At 38.3% G+C, this 24,014-nt stretch overlaps 1 protein-coding gene across 1 annotated transcript in view; it reads left to right on the plus strand.

Annotated features, from left to right (window-relative positions):
• The window catches only part of hcrtr2 (hypocretin (orexin) receptor 2), a 39,373-nt gene extending 18,444 nt beyond the window's left edge, over positions 1–20,929 (plus strand). The window contains exons 2-7 of the mRNA XM_061745515.1: positions 5,596–5,774; positions 15,739–15,982; positions 16,738–16,853; positions 19,828–20,048; positions 20,256–20,377; positions 20,760–20,929. Of these exons, the coding sequence (XP_061601499.1) occupies positions 5,596–5,774; positions 15,739–15,982; positions 16,738–16,853; positions 19,828–20,048; positions 20,256–20,377; positions 20,760–20,929 (1,052 nt within the window). The remainder of the gene's footprint in view (positions 1–5,595; positions 5,775–15,738; positions 15,983–16,737; positions 16,854–19,827; positions 20,049–20,255; positions 20,378–20,759) is intronic.
• The last annotated feature ends 3,085 nt before the right edge of the window (positions 20,930–24,014 follow it).

Here is a 24,014-nt window from a genome sequence, read left to right on the forward strand (position 1 = left end):
GAAGAGGAAATGGCTCGTGCAGCAAAACCCTTTGAGAAGTCAAGTAAATAGGTTAAATGAGACACACAAATGCATATAATTTACAAGGAAAATGTGAAAGATAAGATAGGAAGAGGAATCCCTCTTTCCTAGACCTTCATATTGCCAACACTTCTAACTTCACTTCAGGCTTAAAACGCTCTCGTTTTGAAACAATTCTCAAGGTATTTTTCACTTATAACTTAATTTATACAACCTTTGTGAAAAGTATTATTTTGAACTGTCCTCCTTCCGGGATTTATAATGAGCTGCTGTTATTTGAAATTACTCCTGTGATTCACTGGTGTCATGACGTCAGCTGAGGTTGGATGTGATTTGGTCTTCTGTCACTCAGAGCTCTTCCTGTTTGAAGGTCTTTATGAAGGCCTGTGTCGGTACTAAACCCTGCTGCAGTTGAAAAAATTAACAAGGTTACCTATCAGACAAATGGGTAAACTAAGACGATAAGAGATTGTATACAATAAGCTCATCAAATTCGTGTCTCTCTCTATCTCCCTCTCTCTCGCTCTCTCTCACACACACAAATACACAGACACACGGTCCTCGTCTACCTTGACTGTCAACAATCTTGTAATATAGAAGAAACAGAAATCTCATGATGTGAATTGTGCTAACCTGATGCAGTAATGCATTATTCAAGGTCATGCTGGCTGATTTAAAATGACGCTGCTCGTGGTGTGTTGTGAGAAACATGAGCGAACCCTGCCTGGATGAAGCTCTGCGCGCTGTATGAGAGTTCAAGCTGCAGCTTGTTTGCTCAAAAGACAACTAAAACTGTACAGAAAAGCAGGAGGCTGAGAGCTGGAATGTACGTGTACGAGTATTAGGGCCAAACAAAAAAACAAAAAAAGGAAATTACGAGAATAAAGTCATAATGTAATGAGAATAAAGTCGTAAAATTACGAGAATAAAGTCATAATATTACGAGAATAAAGTCGTAAAATTACGAGAATAAAGTCGTAATATTACGAGAATAAAGTCGTAATATATTATAAATATATAAATATAACTTCACAAGATGCTCAATATTCCTCATTTTAACACAGGGAGAAGAAGCTCTTCCTGTTAGAGTTCTCATAAATTATATTCTCATAATATTACGACTTTATTCTCGTAATTTTACGACTTTATTCTCGTAATATTACGACTTTATTCTCGTAATATTACGACTTTATTCTCATAATATTACGACTTTATTCTATTACGACTTTATTCTCGCAACATTACGACTTTATTCTCGTAATTTTACGACTTTATTCTCATTATATTATGACTTTATTCTCGTAATTTTACGACTTTATTCTCATTATATTATGACTTTATTCTCGTAATTTTACGACTTTATTCTCATTATATTATGACTTTATTCTCGTAATTTTACGACTTTATTCTCATTATATTACGACTTTATTCTCGTAATTTTACGACTTTATTCTCATTATATTATGACTTTATTCTCGTAATTTCCAATGTTTTTTGTCTTAGTTTGGCCCTAATACTCCGTCGTAGGAATGAAACTTTGGATGAGCAAAGACTTTCTGAGGGGGACTGACAGGAGGGGAGTGACTTTTAAAGAATAGGGATCAGGCTGATTGGTAGGCATGCCACTGAACCAAAGTAGTTTAATCAGAATTGAGAATGGTGGGGGTTAAATGGATCAAGAAAAAAGATAAGAGCAGTGACATGGAGCAGATCTTCCTTGATTAACTTATTTTTACACCAAAGACTTCTATAGATATAATGAAGAGAGCCTTACTACATGAAATAGCACATTTTTATGTCTGAGGCATCTTGTAGTGGAAGTTTTAAGCCAGTTTCAGGTTGTTTTTCTATTAGCAGGTATTGGCAGTACTCGAGTTGAGGGGGGATGAGGGGGGATGGCATCCCCCCTGAAATAAAAACGGTCCAAATCATCCCCCCTGTAAAACTGCCATCCCCCCTTTCCATCCCTTATGTCATTTCATCAATGAATGTGGTTTTACTGCTATTTCAACATTTAGAAACATCACCAGAAAAATAACACCAGAAAAATGTGACAATTCTCCCCTGTTTCAAGTAAATTTTCACTTGAAATAAGTAGAATAATCTGCCAGTGCAACAAGATTTATCTTATAAGCAAAACAATCTTGTTCCACTGGCAGATTTTTAAGTGAAAATCTACTTGAAACAGGTGGAAATTGTTGTTTTTTCCAGTGATGAGTCTTGTTTTAAGTGTAATGAGATTTTTTTTACTAAAATGAGACATTTTAACTAGAAATAAGACAAATATTCTTGTTAAGATTTGAGTTTTTGAAGTGATCCATATTACTTATCCTGTGAAGGACAGAGTCATATTGATAAGTTCAGAAAACTGTTTTTAATTGTTGTTTTTATGTATTTGATGTAAGCCCAGTGGATATTTAACTGCTGCTATGTCATTCCTGCAGTATTTCTGCAGGTGTTTTGGTCAGTGCTATTATTTGTAATATATTATATTATTTGTAATCAGCACAAATTATCTGTCCCCATATGATAAAATCCACCATCCCCCCTGATTTTCTTTTACAACTCGAGTACTGGGTATTGGTGATCAGTTACAGGTTCCCTAAGAAAAAGATCCATTGAAAGAAAAAAAAAGGAAAATAGAACCCTGTGCATAACTAGTGGGTGGTCATAAAGCCATGTTTCACATCTATAAATCATACAGCACACAGGGGCAGGAGTATGAAATATAGAAACCTCTGACAGTGACAATCTGACAGTCACACAGTGACAACGCTGACCGGGTTTGTGTTTCTGAGTCCTGCACTCATCACAGTTCCTGTTAGCTCTTCTCTTAACCAGCAACTATTATATCAGCATTAAAATACCAAATGTGTCTTGATGCTTGAGGGAAGGTGAACATGAATAGTATGTGCAGGTACATGTGTTCAACACATTTCAGATCCCACTTCTTCTACTCAGTATTCAGAAAAGCGTTTGTGCACTCATCCCATGCTTGATTGAAATTGTACCCTTTTACTATTGTACTTAGGGCCTGATTTACTAAAGGTTTGCGTGTGTTAAAACGTGTGCAAACTTGACAGCACCCGCAAACCAAAGTGCCAGCTGATCTACTAACAGCGTGCAAAGACGACTGCGTCTCTGAAATGCGCAAAATTGCACACGCAATTCAGTTAGTACTTTTGCCCTGATGAATAATCAATATGGGGCGTACCCGGCAGAAATCCTAAATACTGGGAGGGGAAGATGCAAATAGGTTCATTTACCACGTGCAATGAGATTTACCAAGCCTGAAAGTAGTTGCGCGTATTGTGATTGCGTCAGTATTTAATACGTTGGAAAGGAAGGTGCTAATCTGCTGCTGCTGTTATTGTGGCAAGGAGGCGACATCCAAAATCAAAGAATACGCAGAGAGAGAGTCTTTATTCTGCTGCATGCTATTTTAAAAATGGTTGCACAAGTTTTATTAAAGGCCACTTTTTCTTTAGTTCTCCGCCTTATATCTTGCGACCTTCTTTTATTGTGCCCCCCTCCACTCGCCCACAAGCAGGCCAAGCCTTTGTGCCAAAACTTTGTATTTTATTGATTATTTATCTTATTGAACGTGAAATCATCCTTCGTAAATTACATTTAATTAAAACCCGTGCTTATTAATCGCAAAACACAGGTTAAACATCATGACCAAATCCGCTCCGCCCCGCTGTGTCAGGATCAGCGCAGAGACTGCAGCTTCGCCTGAATTATGGTTCTGCGTTAAATCGACGGCGTAGCCGACGGCGTAGGGTCACGGTGCGGTGTGTGTCGCCGCGTACCCTACGCCGTCGGTTCTGCGTTGGTGTGACGCGGAACCATAAATCAGCCTTTAGTGTGCACTCTGTGCGCTGTTCTGAACACTTCTCTTCTTTCGGCCATATGATGGTCCCGTCTGTCACACATTTACTGTCAGTGTTTGCTATATAATATATAATATTTGCAATATACTGTGGACATCTGAATAAAAACTTAACTCATAAATAGATGAATCAAAGCGCTCTCCAGCTCTGTGTCTGATTGTCTTTTTCTCCTCAGATCATGCCGTGCACCGCGGGGTCACGTAAACCCGACCAATTCAATATTAAAATCAAATTCAGTCCTGTGGCCCGTTTTGCTATTTCGTATTTTTGATCTGTGCCTAAAATTGAAATATGAAAAACCAGACGTTTTTCCGTTTTTTGTGTTACCAACTGCATTTATTCTATCGCAGGTTTTCTCCGATATTGCGTTTCTTTTGGTAATGTTTAAATTTCTTTTCTGTAGTTCATGAATGTGTTTATTTGCCTCTTCCACTAATATCTCTAACTCCAACTCGTTCAATTTCATTTTGCGCTTGTGACTTGTGACTGTGCTTTCCATCCACTCTCCATGGCGCAGAGTTTGCGCTCGCAAACCTTAAAGGTATTGTGACATCATTTTTAACATGCTTTTAACACTATTAAAAGTCTTGGCCAACATCCGTCAAATGTGTCTAAAAGAGTGTAACAAGAAAAATTTCACTCCAGTACTCTTTTCCTGGCTTTTTATTACAGTGATTTTTTGCGCCGTGAAAAATGCTTCCTTTCCCCCCTTTCCTGTCAATCATTGCTCCGCTCCTCCTCCCAACCTCCTCCTCCTCCAGCCATACGCTCACAGCGGCGTCGGAGAGGGAGCGACAGGCGAAGCATGCACGGAAAAGCAGGATGGCGAACCACAGCAAACAATCATAAAAATAAAGGCATGCAAGCAGCACTGTCCCCTTATCTTAAGTCCAGTCAGTGGCCGCGGGTCTTCTTAGCAGTTTTCCTCCGGTGATTAGAACAAAAGAGGCTCTAACAGCTCCGTGTTAAGCCTCATTTATGGTTCCGCGTTAAATCGACGCAGACCCTACGCCGTAGGGTTCAGCGTATGGTGCGCGTCGCCGCGTAACCCTACGCCGTAGGCTCTGCGTCGGTGTAACGCGGAACCATAAATCAGCCTTTATGGTGCACTGGAGAGGAGAGGAGGCAGGGAGCTGGGTGGAGGGGGCGGTGATTTAGCGGGCCGTTACGTAACGGCCCGCCACCAAACCACATGCGCCGTTTTTGCATAGTTATGCGAAAAATCCCAGAAAGCACACAATACACTGAATGTTAAAAGTTAGTTGTTTTTTGGGTGTAATTGATGTCAAGACACCCAACAAAACACAAAAAATCAAGAAAAATGTGTTTTTCATGTCACAATCCCTTTAAGACACGCAACACCTCATTTAAATACTGCTGTTTGCACCTGTTATCAATTGCGCATGCAATCTTAGTTGATCACCCGCAAACCACACGCAAACAGCACGCGCAAACTTTTTCAGTGCACACGCAATTTAGTACTCTTTATTTAGGATCTTAGTAAATCTGGCCTTTAATGTTACACACCATCTGTTATTAAGAAAAATACAAATGACACTTTTCAGAGACATAAATATAAATGTGACTTCCACTTGTCATGTTTTGTTTGATATTGCAACACGTGAAAGACGTGCAACTCATTTGCTGAGTCATTTAACCGTCCCTTGTGCGTTGTTCTCAGTTTGTTTTGCAGTGTGGAAAAATCGTCATATGCGCACCGTGACCAATTACTTCATTGTGAATCTTTCACTTGCCGACGTTCTGGTCACCATCATCTGCCTACCTGCGAGTCTGGTGGTCGACATCACAGAGACGTGGTTCTTTGGGAAAACACTCTGCAAAATTGTCCCATACCTTCAGGTAAGACATCCCGACTTCTTTTCAAATTACTGACAAAGGTTTATGAATATGATTCAAGACCTATATTCATATCATTCTTAAATTTTTCTTGCTTACTTTTCATCAGAGTAAAAATACTCTTTTTTTTTTCATCCCAATGAATGAGCACTGTCAGATCCTCAATGCTAGCCAGGCATGATGTAATATCTTGGTCAAGTCACTGACTTTTTCTTTTTTTACATTATAACATTTAGAAAAAGAGACTCTCCCATTATGTTTTATACAGTTGCTTACACTGATCCTCACCAAGAAAGTAAGTTGTAATCCTACACTTTCTTGCACAAATCCCTTATACCTTTATGCAGGGGCGAAAATCCCGGGGGGGACAGGGGGGACAAGTCCCCCCCATTAGTAAAGCTGTCCCCCCCCTAGAATAATTTGAGACAGAATTAATAATTTTGGAACAATGCGGTAGTATTTAGTAGTGATGCACCAACATGAAAATTGTGGCCGAAACCGAAATCGAAAATAATAATAAACAGTCAAATCTCATTACACTTAAAACAAGAGTCATCACCAGAAAAATAACTTGTTATTTGACAATTTTCACCTGTTTCAAGTAAATTTTCACTTGAAATAAGTAGAATAATCTGCCAGTGCAACAAGATTTATCTTATAAGCAAAACAATCTTGTTCCACTGGCAGATTTTTAAGTGAAAATCTACTTGAAACAGGTGAAAATTGTTGTTTTTTTCCAGTGATGAGTCTTGTTTTAAGTGTAATGAGATTTTTTTTAACTAAAAATGAGACATTTTAACTTGAAATAAGACAAATATTCTTGTTAAGATTTTGGGTTTTTGCAGTGTATTATGTCAGATGTGCTGTATTATTGCCACCTTCCACCTAATACCATTGTTTTGTATTACTCTAAGAAAGGTCTTCTGCCTGTTTACGAGATAGAGATGAAAATGTCAAAATGCTGTATTAAAGGAAGGCTAAAACTTTTATTCCTTGTCTCCCCCTGGATTTATTCTCTAAAATTTTACTGTTTATTGTCCCCCCCAACTATGAAACGGGATTTTCGCCCCTGCCTTTATGGGAGTCCCTTATGGAAGTGCTAGCCTAGTGGTTACATGGCTGGACTTGGGTTTTCCCCCGGGCACTGCAAGTAGTGATGGGTTAAAACCAGAGGACTAATTTTGCTGTGTTTCATGAGGATATATTATTATATACTGACAAAGATTATTATCAAAAAAAAAAAAAAAAAAAAAGGCTCCCCTAAAAAGAAATCATTCAGACCTGCAGTATGTGGGATAAATCTTTCCACCACGACAGGATTAGGTGGGATAAATACAAGTTCAGTCTGGAAAAATGTGAATTCCTCTGTGCTGGGTATTCAAACCACATATATTGCACCTTATGGTACTGGAATCGCAGCCTCTTTGAAAGGTCTTATTCATCCTATTCACTGTTGTGGGCTTTGTACCGTCATAGCTGCTGCTATCACATTTGCCTCCTGCTGCTTTTTGAATCCCAGGAGACTCCAAATCCTACTTGGCATATCATTTCATGTGACATTTTCACATGTTTTCCATGCTGTGCTCCCCCTACACATTGTAGGTTTGGTAATAATCTCAAATGGTTTCATTACATGGTGCATTAAAAGAAAAAGAATAAATGACAGGATTTAGCAAAATCATGATTTTGACACATTGTACATAGTCAAGACCGATCAGGGAATTTAATGTAATTTGTTTTGGATAAAATACAATGTTGTTATTAAAATATTATATTTTTCCTGTGCTTTGGGTTGTTCGATGCGGTTACAAACTCAAACCCCTCCCCAACAAAACACAAGCATGTCATTCATTGATTTATCCTGAGAGACTGATCCTGTCACTGACTGCAAATGTTAATATACCCTTTTTTAATCTTGTTTTATAATTACCGATGTTCTTCTTCATCTTTTTCTTCTTTGTGTGTGTGTGTGAACAACTTTTAACACTGTAAACAAAACCAATCATTCAGATCCTCCTTCTCTGCAAGATGACTTCTATTCATTGAGGTATTTTGTTTATTCAGTTACTCACAACTGAAAAGTTTCCATCGCAGACTTTTTTTTTTTTTTTTTTTTTAGTTTAGTTTAGTTTAGTTTATTTTCGGTCATGACACACAAAAAAATAAATAAAAAACCAAGAATAAAACTGACAACAAGAAAACATTCAATTGTTCAAAGAAAACATAACAAAAAAGTTTCCAGTATACAAATATACAAATAACATCTAGACCGAAAAAGGGGTAGGCTGAAGCATAGCTTATTATTTGCCTACCCTCAAAAAGATTAATTAAATTAATAAAATAAAAGCAAAAAGTAAGAGAAAGACTGCCCGTAAAACAAATTGCCTCTGTAGGGAAAACAAACATTCCTCAAAAAATAAAAGATTTTTAAAATAAAGGTGCAGTCTACATGTTACCATCATCCTTACTTTCAGTTGGGTTGAGGACTGAATTTTGGAGAGGTTATTAAAAAACTATGATTCCTTTTTTTTTTTTTGTCATTCTTATGTAGATTTGCCTGTGTGCTTTGTACCTTGTCTTATTGCGTCAGTTAATAATAAAACAATAGCCTAACAGAAATGGTCAAAAGCCATTTTCACTGAGTTATAGTTTGGAAATGCAAGTCCTGCTTTGCTATTTTTTGAAAGAATTAACTGTGTTTGGGTCTTTTCAAATTTTCCAAGAATTAAAAAAAACTAAAGAAAACAACAACAAATAAATTTTAAGCATCGTAAAAATCCCTCTTCATGCTTGTAATGTCAAGAAAGCCAGGAGGTCGGCTTCAGTTCTTGGCAGGGCAACTTTATCTGTTAATGCTGCAGGCTCACAAGGAGATCCACTGTACCAAGTAATAAAAACAAACAAAAAAACATAAGCAAAATGAAACTCAGGGAGGCAGGAGATTGTTGACCCCAGTCTAAGAGAGGATATAAATCTGAAGAGATTTTACGATTTCTGAACTTTTAAATGTAGGAGTATGCAATAAGAACGTTTTTCAGCCTAAAATGACATGCAAATTGGTCTCACATTTTGTGTCATCTTGGCAAAAAATGTTTGAAGCAAATTACAGGTTTGCACCAAAGCAGCCAATGACAGTGAGCTTCAGGAGGATGTATTAGTTGCAGCCAGGCTCAGGCATTATGAAAGTTGTTTTATACACAGCCAGTGCTGGGCTGCATGAAAATGTAGATAAGATGACTTCTTTTAGGAAAGTTAACTCCCCAAAATGCTTTCTTTCTGTTGCGTCTGCACCACCAGCATATCATTACCTCTGCAAACACAAGCATTAATATTTTTTTTTACTGTTCTGGTCTCCTTTTTAAAATTCCCATCCATCTGAAGATAATAGTGTTAGCAGTAATCTTTACATTTGTAAACCAACAAAACAAAAACATGTTTTCCCTAGCTATCATCACTCTGACATTCCCACAAACTGTATTTGTAATACTGTATATAAATGCAGTTCAGTCACGAACAGTCAGAAGGTATGGCCTCTCCTAGTAGCAGCAAAAGCACCGTCCAAAAAGTATAAATATTAGATGCCCAGAAGGCACGAAAAAGGCTCTTAAATGCAAAATATTTTCAAGAAGTCATTATACTGTTGCCTCTACTGTTGATTGTGATGTAAATGCAGGAACTGTGAAAATTAAACAGAAACTGCGGCGAAGCACAAGTTGAGATTTAATAAACAAAGCAAACTTTCTGAGAGAACTGCTCCAAGAGTTGCTAGAGAGATCTAAACCCTAGTTTGACTGCAGAAGGCCTGCAGGAAGATTCAGCAGATTCAAGACTGGTGCCATGTGGTCATATATACTGCAAACTGGATTAGAAGCCAGAATATTACAGCAGAAAATTATTAGCGATCAGTCTTTTCTCTGTAGAAATTTTCCTCTCGCTTTTATTTTCCTGTTGCGTTCAGGACTCCCATGCCTTTAGGGCTATCATAAAAGATCCTGCTCAGGGTGATTATTCCAAGCTCAACAGATCTGTCACCAAACCTCTGAGTGTGAGGTGTTGAAACTGTTTAAAGATTTGCTTCTTTTTGACTTCATAGAATTTTCCTTTCTTTTTTTAACCCATTAAACTCTATGGTGCTGCAAAGTGTCATTTATAGGAGTGCTCTTCCAGACCTTGTACCATGTCTGTATGGGTTCAACGCATAAAACTCCATTTAGACATTGGCCGGGTTTCCCAGATCCAACCTCTCTTAAGGATTTAAGAGAGGTTCAAAGAAGGTTTGAACTAAGAGAGAACCCTAAGATACGGGTGTTTCCCAGATGACTTCTTAACACCGTTCTTTAGTTTCGCTCTTTCAGAAGCTCTTTGGAGCAGCTGTCCGGTTCTGAAACCAAATCAATCGATGCCAGGCAAATCGATCACCGATCACTATCAGCGCATTTTCACACGCAGCACTGCTGCCTAACGCACTAATTCCCTGCTGCCTGCGCGTTATAATGAAAAATTAAGATGATAAATATAATTCAATGACCCTTTTTCATCCAAACGGTGCGTTACTCCGTTATTTCTGGCTACAGTGAGGCTTTTTTTCCCCACACGCAGAGACCGGGAGGAAACGTGGTGGGCGTGTGTGTGCGTTCAAAAACATGAGCAGTCAAGAGCCAAGAGAAGGCGAGTTTCGCAAATCGCAACGTGGAATTACAGCAATCCCTGGTTTTTCGCAGGGGTTATGTTCCAAAAAGAACCCGTGATAAGTGAAATTCTTTTTACAATTATAGAGGGCTTCAGATTGCAGAGATCATCCCCGCCACGCACGTATTCCTGCTCTTCTGATGCTGCTGCATCCCGCAGGTGGGTTTTTTCAAGAGAAGAAACTAGTTATGGGTCGTTGTCTTCGCTCTTTTTTCTTCTGGGCAAAAAGATTCTTTAATATAAACCGACACCATTGATTATATTTGAGACTGTAATGAACGATTCATCAAAGGATCCCGTTGATCAGCTGCTGCTTCCCTGTCATCACATAGATGCGCTCGGGCGCGGCGCAGGAGGATCGGTGTCCCGGCTGCCTGGACAGCGCGGTCCGACACACGTCCAGGGGACTGAAGTGCTGACGCATGAATGCGTTCATAAAAACAGTTCTGCTTCGCGCACGGTGACGCGGTTGATTTGCAGCGAGAACATGCTGTATAGCAGCCAAATCATCAAATAAATTATATTCATGATGATCGTTTTATTTGTGCGTAATGCATAAAGCATATACAGGAACACACTTGTTATTCCTTATTTTTCTTTTTTCCCCCCCCTTTGCTGTCACCAATAAATGCTAAACAATATAAATCTAAAGTATAAAATAGATCAAAATTTGTGCGGGGTGCATTGTTTTAATATTTCATTACTTGGTGTGATATTGATTTGCCTGACGCGACTGGATCTGTGAGTCTTTGTTCACTAAGATGGTTGTAAAGACTGGGTCAGCAGCATCTTTCATTTCCTTCTTAATGAAAGAGATACTTAAGCTAAGAGCGACTCTGGGAAACGCGATTTTCTTTCACAGGCTCCTTAAGAAGGTTTGAAAGAAGTCTTTCGCTGTTAAGAACTACTTAACTGATCTGGGAAACCCGGCCATTTTTGATTAACTTCATAATCGGTGAGCAAAGGTGATCATGTAAGCCTGCCTATTCCTGATGCTAGACAATTCAAATCCATTGAGCCGGCGATTTATTCCCTGGAGGAAATGATCAGAGGGTTTGAAGTTCCACATGAATTTGAATTTGCTACGTGAATGTAGCAGACTCATTGTAATTCCAACCTTGGAGAATCCCCTGAAATTAGATAATGGTGTTTCCAACAGGGGACGTTTACTATGCAACATGAGGCATGAATATCTGTCCATTTTTGCAGGTCAACCTTCCCCAGAGTGCCATGTACAATTGTGCCAATGATCAGATAAGTCTGTCCTCTAGCAAGGAGACAAGCAAAGATGTGTAAAAGATTATTGTTGATTCCCTTTCTCCCCTCAGACCGCCTGAACTCCTTAATCTACACTGAGTTCCCGTCATGAAAGACTTCAGAGTTCTGGAGGAAAGGATTAAGTTGTCTTTTTTCCTGTGTTATTGTGACAAACCAGAATAACTATGTGGTCAACCGCAGAATTCAGTGTGGTGATTGCATTTTGGAGAACTTTATTACTGACATTCACCTTTTTTTTTTTCAAATGGAAAATAAAAAAAGTTAGACTCAAGGCCAGATAAAACTTATCTTCCAGAATTGATGAAAGACTATTTAATGTTTCAACCTTTTAAACAGCAACATATTTTTGTCTGGTTTCCTTGCTTCAGACAAAGAAAAACGTGTAATTCTGTGGGATCGAGTGGTGGCCCCTCCATTTCAGCAGATGAATGAACGACACACACGTTTAAACAGCGTCTCTATTACTTTTCTAGTGGCTGAATGTTGCTCGGGTAACCTGACAGTAAACTGTGTAAACAGCGACACCTACTGGCCGAATGAAAACAGTTTGGAGCGTCGTGCTGTCAGCTGACGTTCTCCGTGTTTGTGATTGATCAACTGACTTTTTCCTTTTCCCCCCCGATATTTGGAAGAATTGTTCAGCCCATCAGTACTAAGTTGTTTGCTTTCACTCAAACTGACAGGTAATTGGATGCTGAATTTGAGGTAATAAGGTTGGTTTGTGCCGCTTGTGAGGATTGTAAAAGATTATAAGGATGTATGTAAGGATTTCCCCAGCACTAAGGCTGTCGGAATGCAGAGAGCCTGCACAGTAACCATACCATACTTTATGCCCCCTTGGAACAGCTAGACTTTAACATCATGTTTCTTTTAGCAACTTCCAACAGCAGGTTTTTTTTAATATAGCATCTTCTGAAATCCAGTGAATATGATAAATCTTCTGTATGCAGGAATCTACAACGGAGTATTAGGGCCAAACTAAGACAACATTTTTTTGGAAATTACGAGAATAAAGTCATAATATAATGAGAATAAAGTCGTAAAATTACGAGAATAAAGTCGTAATGTTGTGAGAATAAAGTCGTAATATTATGAGAATAAAGTCGTAATATTACGAGAATAACGTCGTAATGTTGCGAGAATAAAGTCGTAATATTATGAGAATAAAGTCGTAATGTTGCGAGAATAAAGTCGTAATATTATGAGAATAAAGTCGTAATATTACGAGAATAAAGTCGTAAAATTCCGAGAATAAAGTTGTGACATTACGAGAATAAAGTCGTAATGAATAAAGTGGTAATTTATGAGAATAAAGTCATAATATTATGAAAATAAAGTGGTAATTTATGAGAACTCTAACAGGAAGAGCAGTCTTCTCCCTGTGTTAAAATGAAGAATATTGAGCATCTTGTGAAGTTAGATTTATATATTTATAATATATTACAACTTTATTCTCGTAATATTACGACTTTATTCTCGTAATATTATGACTTTATTCTCATAATTTTACGACTTTATTCTCATTACATTATGACTTTATTCTCGTAATTTCCTTTTTTTGTTTTTTTGTTTGGCCCTAATACTCCGTCGTAGGAATCTGAGTAAAGTAAACAGATAACTAATCAAGTCCAACATATAGATATATGCTCGGTATATCATTACTTTACCCATTTCACCCTTCCTCTATTAAATTCATCCAAATTGACCAAGTGTTTGGCCCTTTTTGGTCTAAATCAAAGCTAAGAAAGCAAAAATGACCAGAGGCACTGATAATTGGAGAGATGGTCCCAACATACAACCCAGCATGTAATAATAATGTAAACGTGCCTCACCGTTCCAGCAGAAGCAGGTGGTCAGTTGTTAAAATAATATGGTAAAGAGAGAACTGTATGATTCTCTGAAATATAGTGGAGCAATTAGTACAGAAAAGTACAGCAACTAAGTTTTGTAATTTGATAGTTTTATTTTATTGGAAGAATTTTGTTATTTTCTGTTATTTGCAATCTGTCAGTTTGTCTTCCCAAGATTCACCTAAACCGCAACATGGCGGTTAAATGTGACCCTGGTCACCTCTAAGTGTATTTTCAATTTCATGCTTCATACTCCGTTTCACTTGTCGCCACCACTTTCCTTGTAGACGTCAGATCTACAGTGCCTTGCAGAAGTATTCACCCCCCTTTGCTTTTTATGTATTTTGTTTCATTACAGCCTTTAGTTCAATGTTTTTTTTTAATCTGAATGTTATGTGATTGGTCAGAACACAATAGTCTACGTTGGTAAACATCCCTTTTCTGGAGTTTTAGCTTAAGGAAATGATGGCAGCAGTCTTATAATTGAGCCAGTTGCTTTGTTGGTTAGTATTTGGCCAACCTAGCTCTAGGTTTACATGGTCCTAGGGCTGGGCGATATGGACCAAAAGTCATATCTCGATATCTTCTAGCTGAATGGCGATACTCGATATATATCGATATTTTTTCTGTGCCATAATTGGGGTTTCCCCCAAAGCATTATAGCATAGCATCTCTGTTAGCATCTCTGTTAGCATCTCTGTTAGCTTCATTTTCTTCTGAGGCAAACCCTTAAAAAAACAGTCAGTTTTAATACAAAGCCTCGTGCCAAATGTCACACAGGGTCCTTTATTAACAGAGGTCTGCACAATATCAAAATGTATAAAACAAATGAAATAAAAATAAACTGACTGCATATATAGAATAAAAATGCTTCTTGAATAAAATAAAACAAATATCCCTTTCCTGCATAACAATTAAATTAAAATACACTGTGCAATTAATACAATGTAGACAGTAACAGGCAGACTTTTCCACTGAGGTTGACAGTTGTGCAAATAACAAAACATTTGTGCAAATCTCAAATAAAACATTCAAGTCAATTTGTCACAAAATAAGCTATATCAAAATCATAATTTTTATTTATTTTTTTTTAATAATCGATATAAACGATATTGTCTCGTACCATATCGCGTTTGAAAATATATGGATATATATTAAAATCTCGATATATCGCCCAGCCCTACATGGTACTACGTACACCACGATAATTTGAGTAAGCCCACAGCTAAACTTTTGTTGCAACTGATTTAGTTGTATGCTGATCCGCAGTTAAACCAACTGGAAACCAGTAGTACACTACAACGTAAACCTTAACCGGGTGTCCATTCATCCATTCATACTTCATTTAGGTTGTGGGCGCAGCCGCCCCAGCAGAGAGGTCCAGACTCCCCTCCCCTTGGCCACCCCCGCTAGCTCCTCTTGGGTAATACTGGGGTGGTCAGCCAAGAGGTATAATCCCTCCAGTGTGTCCTGGGTCTGTCAAACGGCCTCCTCCGAGTTAGATATCCCATGAACTCTTCCCGAGGGATGATCCAGGAAGCATCCTGATGCTCCAAACATCTCAACTGGCTCCCCTCGATGTGGGGGAGCAGCGGCTTTACTCCAAGTCTCCTGATCGCTGGAATGTCTCACCCCATCTCTACAGAAGAGTCCAGCCTCCCCCCCTTTTCAGCCTCTTTTTTTGTTCTTTCCTCAGTAGCAACCCACTATGTAATAATCATGCTGAATAAATAATGCACTGTAAATATTAAATTTAGTTCTGTTTATCTTTAATTCAGCAGCACACCCCGCGTGAGCCTTAATGAGGGTAAATATGAAGAAAATATGAGTGTAGATGTGAGACTTTTTAACGGTTTTATCTTTTTTGCTTCTTTGTGACAAAGAAATGTCTTAGACTGGTGTCAAAATGTAACTTTATCAGATGTAAAAAAGACTGTGAAGTGGCTGTCTTGATAACGTTTTTGAGGACTAATTGCAATTATTCTAACCTTCAGTTGCAGGTTTAACTGCAGATGTAAATGATGTCAGTGCCATGGTTAAAGTGATAGTCTTACATCATATAAGGGTTTAACTCTAAACCTCAGCTAAGCTAGTGACAGTCCAAATAGCTCTTTATCTCTTCAACTGTTTTTTTTTTCTTATTTATGCAGACTATCTCTGTTTCCGTGTCGGTCTTGACACTGAGTTGCATCGCCCAAGACCGTTGGTATGCCATTTGTCACCCGCTTATGTTCAAGAGCACGGCCAAGAGGGCTCGTAAGAGCATCATTGCCATCTGGGTTGTGTCATGCATCATCATGATTCCCCAAGCCATCGTGATGGAGTGCAGCAGCCTGCTGCCTGAGCTCACCAACAAGACCAGCCTGTTCACGGTGTGCGATGAACACTGGGGAGGTGAGTGTTCTCAAATCTCTTCTTAACACATGAACATATTTTTACAGATCTAAACTGAGAACAAACAGTCAATAGAGTCCTTAAAGGTCAACTGGAGTTAAATTAGTTACATATTAGCAATATGACATGACTCATGCTGCACAGTAAAATGTACAAATGGACATCGATTGATAACTAAACCCCATTTACAGAGCTCATGAGGATTTAAAAAAGGGGGGGTGAGTCCAGCTTCTGCTATCATTAAAGTGCCCAAAGGGCAAGCCTTATCTCAGAAGCAGAAAAAGTATTTCAACCCAACGACTGTCACCGTCACTTAAAGCAAACTACTGAAATTATGCCATTGAGACAGGTTTACTGTTCTGAAGATCAGCCATATTATATATTAATATATGTTTTGTTTTGCTTTTACAGCAGACAAACACATTAGTAGTTGGAACAAGTATGGAACTAATTATTTGCATCCTGATAATTAATGAATTTGAATAAGAAATTATTGGTATACCACTCCAAAGCAGTGGTATACCAATAATCAGCTTATTATAAGCTGCTTATTCAAAGATAGTATTCTATTACAACAATACACAGAGATTTGGGAATTAATCTGCACCCTCTCATTACTGTATGTAAAACAATGTAGTTTAACCATGTCATTGATTAGACATCAACAAGTGGTTTCTGAGGAGGTTGTTGTTGTTGTTGTTTTCACTTTTTCTCCAGTTTGTGTACTGGATTGTAAAGTTTTATTCTTTTCACAGATGAGATCTACCCAAAGATTTATCACACATGCTTCTTCATTGTCACATACTTTGCGCCATTATGTCTCATGGTCCTGGCGTACATTCAGATATGCCACAAACTGTGGTGTCAACAGGTGTGTAGTCCAAACTTTCATTTTATGTTAAGTCACTCATCAGGAGCCTGCATTAAATCAAAGTTTAACATACCTGCGATATATTGTTATTATTCCTTATGACTCCGTGACTCCAAGCACAGTCATTGCGTGGATTATTAATCCAGTAGTGTTTTTTTTAAAAGTCTAATCATTTTATTAAAACCTTTTATTTTTTATTTTTTTAACTCTAACTTTTATTTTTAAAGGTTATCGAGTGCAAGCTTTGGTACTTTCATTAGTCTCCCTCAGCTCCCCCAGATGATATATCTGTGATGTGTGTCAGGGAAAGCCAAATAGTTTATACGATGACTTACTCTTCAGAGGGACGGAGTGAAAAGAGACACTTAACCGTCCACTCACAAGGTTTTTTCAGGTGAATTGTTTTTACAGTCACATCAAAAAGAAAGCAAACCTTCTTTTAAATCAAAAGATTTATATATCAGGAAGACATTAAAAAAAGTGGGTCTCAGTTAGGCATTAAAACCAAATAAATACAACCTCAGATGAACATCAAATGACATATCGTAGTATACGGTATCATTATTTAACAAAGACTAAGCCAGGCTACCGAAACAGTGTCTGAAAAAACGAAATACACCTTTATGACTTCCAAAGGAATAAAAGAGCAGAAAGAAGAGCAAAAGCAGAAGTTTGGCATTTTGCTCATTTGGAACAATCAGGTTTGTTAACACAATGCCAAGAGGAACGGCATCAGCGCCGTTCTTAGAGAATCAGTTCCTGCTGTCCATCAGTCTGGGGGTTATAAGGGTTATAAATTGCCAATCTTCTCACTAGAAGGGTCCCAGCAAGATCAATACAGGGTCAAAAGTTTATGGCTAGAGCTATTACGAAAAACCCACGAGTTGCATCTCAGAGTTTACAAGTCTCATTGTGCTCGGTCACCAAGTTTGTGACAGTACAGTCCGAAAAAGATCGAACTATGGCTTGTTTGTAATGCGTTGCTCGTGGAACGTTTCCTCTCTAAAATGAACTCGGCAGCACACTGTAGCTCTGCAGAGTTACATCTTAATAAACTATAAGATTTCTAAAGTATGATATGGAAAGACAAGACCTAAGGGGAGACCTTTGATGAACTGAGCCATCTTTAACAAACATCAAAACGCAGCAAGTCAACACATATATCTTTTATAAAAGAAAGAAAATTCAAGTATGACGGTGAAGCGGCCATGCTTTGAATTTGTTTTGCTTTTAAAGTCCCTCTGGTCCCTCTGTGATAAACTCATGAAACGTTTGTGGCGCTGTCTGCTTCTTATGACAGCTGGGATGCAATTCTGAACAGGGTGAAGCAGGTACTGTATATGAAAGGAATAAATAGATGGACCTGAGGACCCACAGTCATTAATTCAACCATGAACTCCTCTGCCTCCCAAAGGGAAGTGGATTTAAATGTAAAGCCAAATACCTGACTGGTCAAAGGTTAGCCATCCAGGATACCATAGTAACAGAGACACTGAAAAAAACTGTGTTTTAATGTTGGTCATAAGTGTTAAAGGCTGAAATGGTGTAGCTGGACCAGAAGAGAGCTTTGAATACCTGTCAAAATCAATAAAATGAAGCAATATTGGAAAGAATTGGAAATAAGAGTTGTTCTAAAGTAGGGATGGGCGGTATGGACTAAAAAATGTATCACGATAATTTCTGGCATTTATCCCGATAACGATAAAAATTACGATAAAAAAATACCAATTCAACTCCACCTTTGTAACTATAAATCTATCTCGCTCTCAGATCCGCCATGTTTGTTACACAAAAACGTCATCAACGGGAATTTATCCTTCCTTTCTTTCTTTCTTTCTTTCTTTCTTTCTTTCTTTCTTTCTTTCTTTCTTTCTTTCTTTCTTTCTTTCTTTCTTTCTTTCTTTCTTTCTTTCTTTCTTTCTTTCTTTCTTTCTTTCTTTCTTTCTTTCTTTCTTTCTTTCTTTCTTTTTCCTTCCTTCCTTCCTTCCTTCCTTCCTTCCTTCCTTCCTTCCTTCCTTCCTTCCTTCCTTTTCCCCTTCTTTCCTTCCTTCCTTCCTTCCTTCCTTCCTTCCTTCCTTCCTTCCTTCCTTCCTTCCTTCCTTCCTTCCTTCCTTCCTTCCTTTTCCCCTTCCTTCCTTCCTTCCTTCCTTCCTTCCTTCCTTCCTTCCTTCCTTCCTTCCTTTTCCCCTTCTTTCCTTCCTTCCTTCCTTCCTTCCTTCCTTCCTTCCTTCCTTCCTTCCTTCCTTCCTTCCTTCCTTCCTTCCTTCCTTCCTTCCTTCCTTCCTTCTTTCTTTCTTTCTTTCTTTCTTTCTTTCCTTCCTTCCTTCCTTCCTTCCTTCCTTCCTTCCTTCCTTCCTTCCTTCCTTCCTTCCTTCCTTCCTTCCTTCCTTCCTTCCTTCCTTCCTTCCTTCCTTCCTTCCTTCCTTCCTTCCTTCCTTCACATACGTTCTGCGTTGATTTAACGCAGAACCATAAATCCGACTCTACACAAAAACATCAACGGGAATTTATCATTTTTACCGCGAGATGACACATTCTTACCGTGGGGAATTTTTTTGACGGTATATCGTGAACGGTAAAATATCACCCATTCCTATTCTAAAGTCACTCACAGTGATGTGAAATTAGTGATTTTTTAATAAACAAAATACCACTGAATAATACTACATGTCTTGTGCTGTTTTCCATCCGAGGCAGAACTTACATGATTGTAAGAATTGGTGAAAAAGGGTGCATTACTTTCACCACTTTCGATTATCATCATCAAAATGATGATTATGAGACCTGCTAAGAAGTTAAACTCATTCATGATTGTGAAAACCCAGAGTTAAACCTTGGTTTACTTCACTGAGCACCAAACTCTCTTCTTCATATTGCAGGCTCCTGGTCTGACAAACCTGTTTCTCACAGTCATCTCACTGTTGAAGGTCCTGTGGCATATAGTGTCTCATATATGTGCATATTTAATCAACAGATTCCTGGTAGTACATCTGTGATTCAGAAGAATTGGAGGTCCTTCCAGTGCTCAGCACCAAGTACAGGACTGGGGGAGGCTGTCAGGGTGCGGACCAGCACTGTGTGCGCTGAGATCAAACAAGTCAGAGCGAGACGCAAAACAGCTCGCATGCTGATGGTGGTGCTCTTTGTGTTTGCTTTGTGCTACTTACCAATCAGCGTGCTCAATGTTATGAAAAGGTAATAATCTCTTGGGCTTTGCTGCTCGCTCAATCAAACGCTTTACAATAGAGATTATAGACCAGAGCCCTTTTAACTTTTTGTGTATCTCATCTAAGTGCCGGCTGCAGGGTATTTAAACCACTGAATTGTTGCTTGTTAGAATGACACGGTGAATGCAGAATCGGGCCGTTTACCTGACTTTGCCCTGTCCAACTCCATGTCCAGAGTCTTCGGCGCTTTCAAGAACACAAACGACCGAGAGACGGTGTATGCTTGGTTCACCTTCTCACACTGGCTCATATATGCGAACAGTGCTGCAAATCCTATCATCTATAATTTCCTCAGCGGTGAGTGTTTTATGTGCGCTGGGTCTCTTGAAGTTCAGTCATAAAAAAGTAGGTTTACGACTGCCCTCTAGTGAACAGTTTCACATGGACAATCTGACTCACTGCTTTAGAGTCCCCTCACTCATAATATGTTATAATCAAAAACAAAGTGATGATTTTTTTATTTTTTTTAAAGACTACTGATAGCATTATTTTTATTTTCACACTATACTGGTCAGCTATTAGTCACTTTGAACTGAAAAAGCAGCAGCACGTGTATTTGTAGGCCAAATATGCCAATAGAATCCTTTTAGCATTAATAAGTTAGCATTCATACGTTTGCAAGTTGTAATGTTTCCAAGGCATACACAATGTTCAAAAGTGGATTTCTTTGTTTTTCCAGGAAAATTCCGCGAAGAGTTCAAATCGGCCTTCTCTTGCAGCTGTTGTGGCCAACGGCAGAGTCAGTCTCTCCGGATGAGGACCAGAGCGAGTGTGGACAGCCGGAAGTCCCTGTCAACTCAAGTTAACATTGTGGACAACGTATCGCACATATCTGATCAGATGGTATAGATCCAGGGAGAGACTTCTTATGACCTGTTCAAAGGACTCAAAGGCCACTAAAGACAAGAACAAACGTGTAAACCTGAATTGAAAAAGGCCGAACACTGGGAAAGAATCGAAATGATTGTTTGGTTAGTTTTGCAGGGACACTGAGGAAACTGCCTCCTCTGAATCTCACCACTATTTTGAGGAGATTTTCGTATTTCTTGTGCAATGTTCTTGTCAGTTTGTATATGTGATACACTGCTTATTAAGCAGTGCTATTGTCTTTTATGGCTTTTTACAACAATGGAAACGGGTGCTAAAGAGTATGATTCTTTACATGTGCTGCTCAGATGTCTGTCACCGTAAATGCCCATTCATTTGTCACCACAGTGTATTAAAGGTATGTCAAAAATGCCATGCTGTACAAGAAATGGCCATCAAACTACATTCTTAGTTAGTAAGGCATCTTATCCACATGACACATTCCAAGTTTGTGTTGAGCTTCCCCTTCAAAGAGTAGAAATCGTGGCTACACTATTTGCCCAGCAGAAATGTGCACCTTTTTTTAAACATCTGCAAAATAAGATGTATTGTTCTTCTGAATGGTTGGGATCTTATTGATATGTAGAAGCAGTATGTAATTATATTTTTTTTTACAGCTTGAGAACCCAGGCGATCACATCCTTCAGAAAATATTGTATTTTTAGACACTAAACTGCACAAAACTACACAAATTATAGTGGGCAGGAGGAAATACGGAGTATGAATAATGGATGACGGCAATCAGAGGATGAACACTACAAGGATCTGGAAGAAAATAAGCAATACATTTTTATTATACCATGTTCACACACTAACTGTAAAATATTACAGGCAAAATCACTGTGGGAAGGAAAACAATCAACAAAGTGAAAAGGCAATGACAGGAAGGAGCTTCAAAATGATGCCAGAAGAACCGAACGAATGAACATCTGCTCATTTTTTAAAGCATCATCACCTCCTCTCTTCGCAGCTTAAATCCTCACCGTTGGAAGGCGCACAGGAGGTGAGGGAAGTGCAAGGAGGCAGTAGTTATAGCACAAATCACAAATGTGACACCCTTCCCTCTGAGCTGCACAAGTTTTGTGATTACAAGTATTACAGTGAATGAGATATGGTGTTGATGAGAAATGACTTTTTCTATAAGAGATGCTGAAAAAACTTGCAGGCAGCCTCCTTCTCCAACCAAGGGAGACGCAAGACATGCTTGGATGATAGCTTCAAGATGAACACAAACTATGGATTTATGTGAAATATTGAAATCATCTTCCACCAGCATATTTTTACAATGTGTAACATTTCTTTTTAAATTAATATAAATAACAGAAAATAACAAAATTATGTTGTGATATTTTTTATAGTTCATTTGCATATTTTACTGCAGAAACGGCTTTAACTAGACCCTTTTTTCCTGTGCTATGCTTTAACCTATGTAAGTTTGAACTGAGCAGTTTGCAGCTGTCTGGTGGGAATGAGGCCGTTCCGAACACTGCTCTTTCAACTCATCCCAACAAGGTTTAAGCTGCAGCTCCGGAAACTGACCAGTCAACCATCTAGTCCTCAATCTGCTTTTCCTGTGTCGCTATTATATTTGGAGGAGTGGGGAAACTTGTGAACATTTACAACCAAAGCATATTAGTGAAACACATGGTAAATGCAGGTAATAAAACTGCTCATGATCATATTTCTTTCAAGTGTTTTTTTTTTTTCTTTTAAGTTGACAAAACGCTTAAAGCTTCAAATATAGGCCTGGAAAAAAATCAAATTACACGTGCACCGTTTTATTTGCATTTGCAACCACCAGTGAGCTGACAGAAACAATGCAAGTAGCTCCTGAGCAATGTTCCACTCATAATTTATATTGACTTTTTTTTTTTTCAGGAGGGCTTCGGATTCATTCCCTTTCACGACAAACCCGATGGAGTGTGGCAGCCCACTTTAATGCAGTTTGGTTTATGTGGGAGATGTTCAGTACAAACTTACACTTGCAGAATCATGAAACCAAACAGTGATAGTCATCAGATTTATCAGCTCCTCCACCGAAATAGTAATTAAAAACAAAAAAAGAGACAAAAAAGTAAATCTTAGCAGATAAGGAAGGAATTCTCATCAATACTTCTAAATATAATTGTTTTTTGCAATTTTCTTCACAGCGACTGTGCAGGCAAGGAGCACATCTGGCTTTTCAGCACTTACTATTTTTTCCTGATCTAACATAGTGTTAAGTCTCAAACAGGATGCAGTTAGTTCAGTTGAAGAGACAGGATTTCATTGACGACTGTAACTACCGACCAAGTCTAGTGCTCATTTAGTCAGGAAGATTATGGACCCAAAATATTTGATGGAGTACAAGAGGAGTTAAAAGGCTGACTGATGACAAAGTGGCTCTTCATGGACACTAGTGCATGAGATGATGATTTGCATTTTCTAAATTCTCTAAGAGCAACATTTTAGGTCTATCATTATTTTTCCGTGGCAAACTTTACAGTACAAAACAATGTTAGCCGTTGCTACCGTCTGCAACGCGACATTTCTCCACTAGTTGCCTCAAACTAATTTCTCTATTTTTGATATTTCACTTAATACTTGTTCTTTCTAGATGTTTCTTTTGGGTCATAATTATGAAGCTGTGGCATGTCTGGTAAGGATTTGTATTTTTGATCTTCTGTATGTCGAAACACTTGTAGATCCATAGTTAAACAGTAAACTCAACTCAGCACGGGCACTCTTGCCATGCTAATAGAATTCTGATACTAAAAACATTTCTTCAATGTTATTGTGCTGCAATAGATATTTTTTTCAAAAAGATTACTTTTTGTAACATGTTCCTACACTTCAGCTCACCTAGATTGTTAACTTGCAAGTTGCACTTTGAACTCATTAACATAAACATTGTAATAACTATGGGTGCAGGATTGAAGGATTTTTTAAAAATGTATTAAGTTTTACATGACTACTTTTAATATTTGACCTGAATATGAGAATTTTCATGTCCTTGGTCCCACAGTTTTAGTATTTATGACAAATATTTGTTTGATTTACTTCACTTCAGTCAAATTCTGGCCCGTTG

The sequence above is a fragment of the Cololabis saira genome, chromosome 17, assembly GCF_033807715.1.
Source record: "Cololabis saira isolate AMF1-May2022 chromosome 17, fColSai1.1, whole genome shotgun sequence".
NCBI classification, from domain to species: Eukaryota; Metazoa; Chordata; class Actinopteri; order Beloniformes; family Belonidae; genus Cololabis; species Cololabis saira.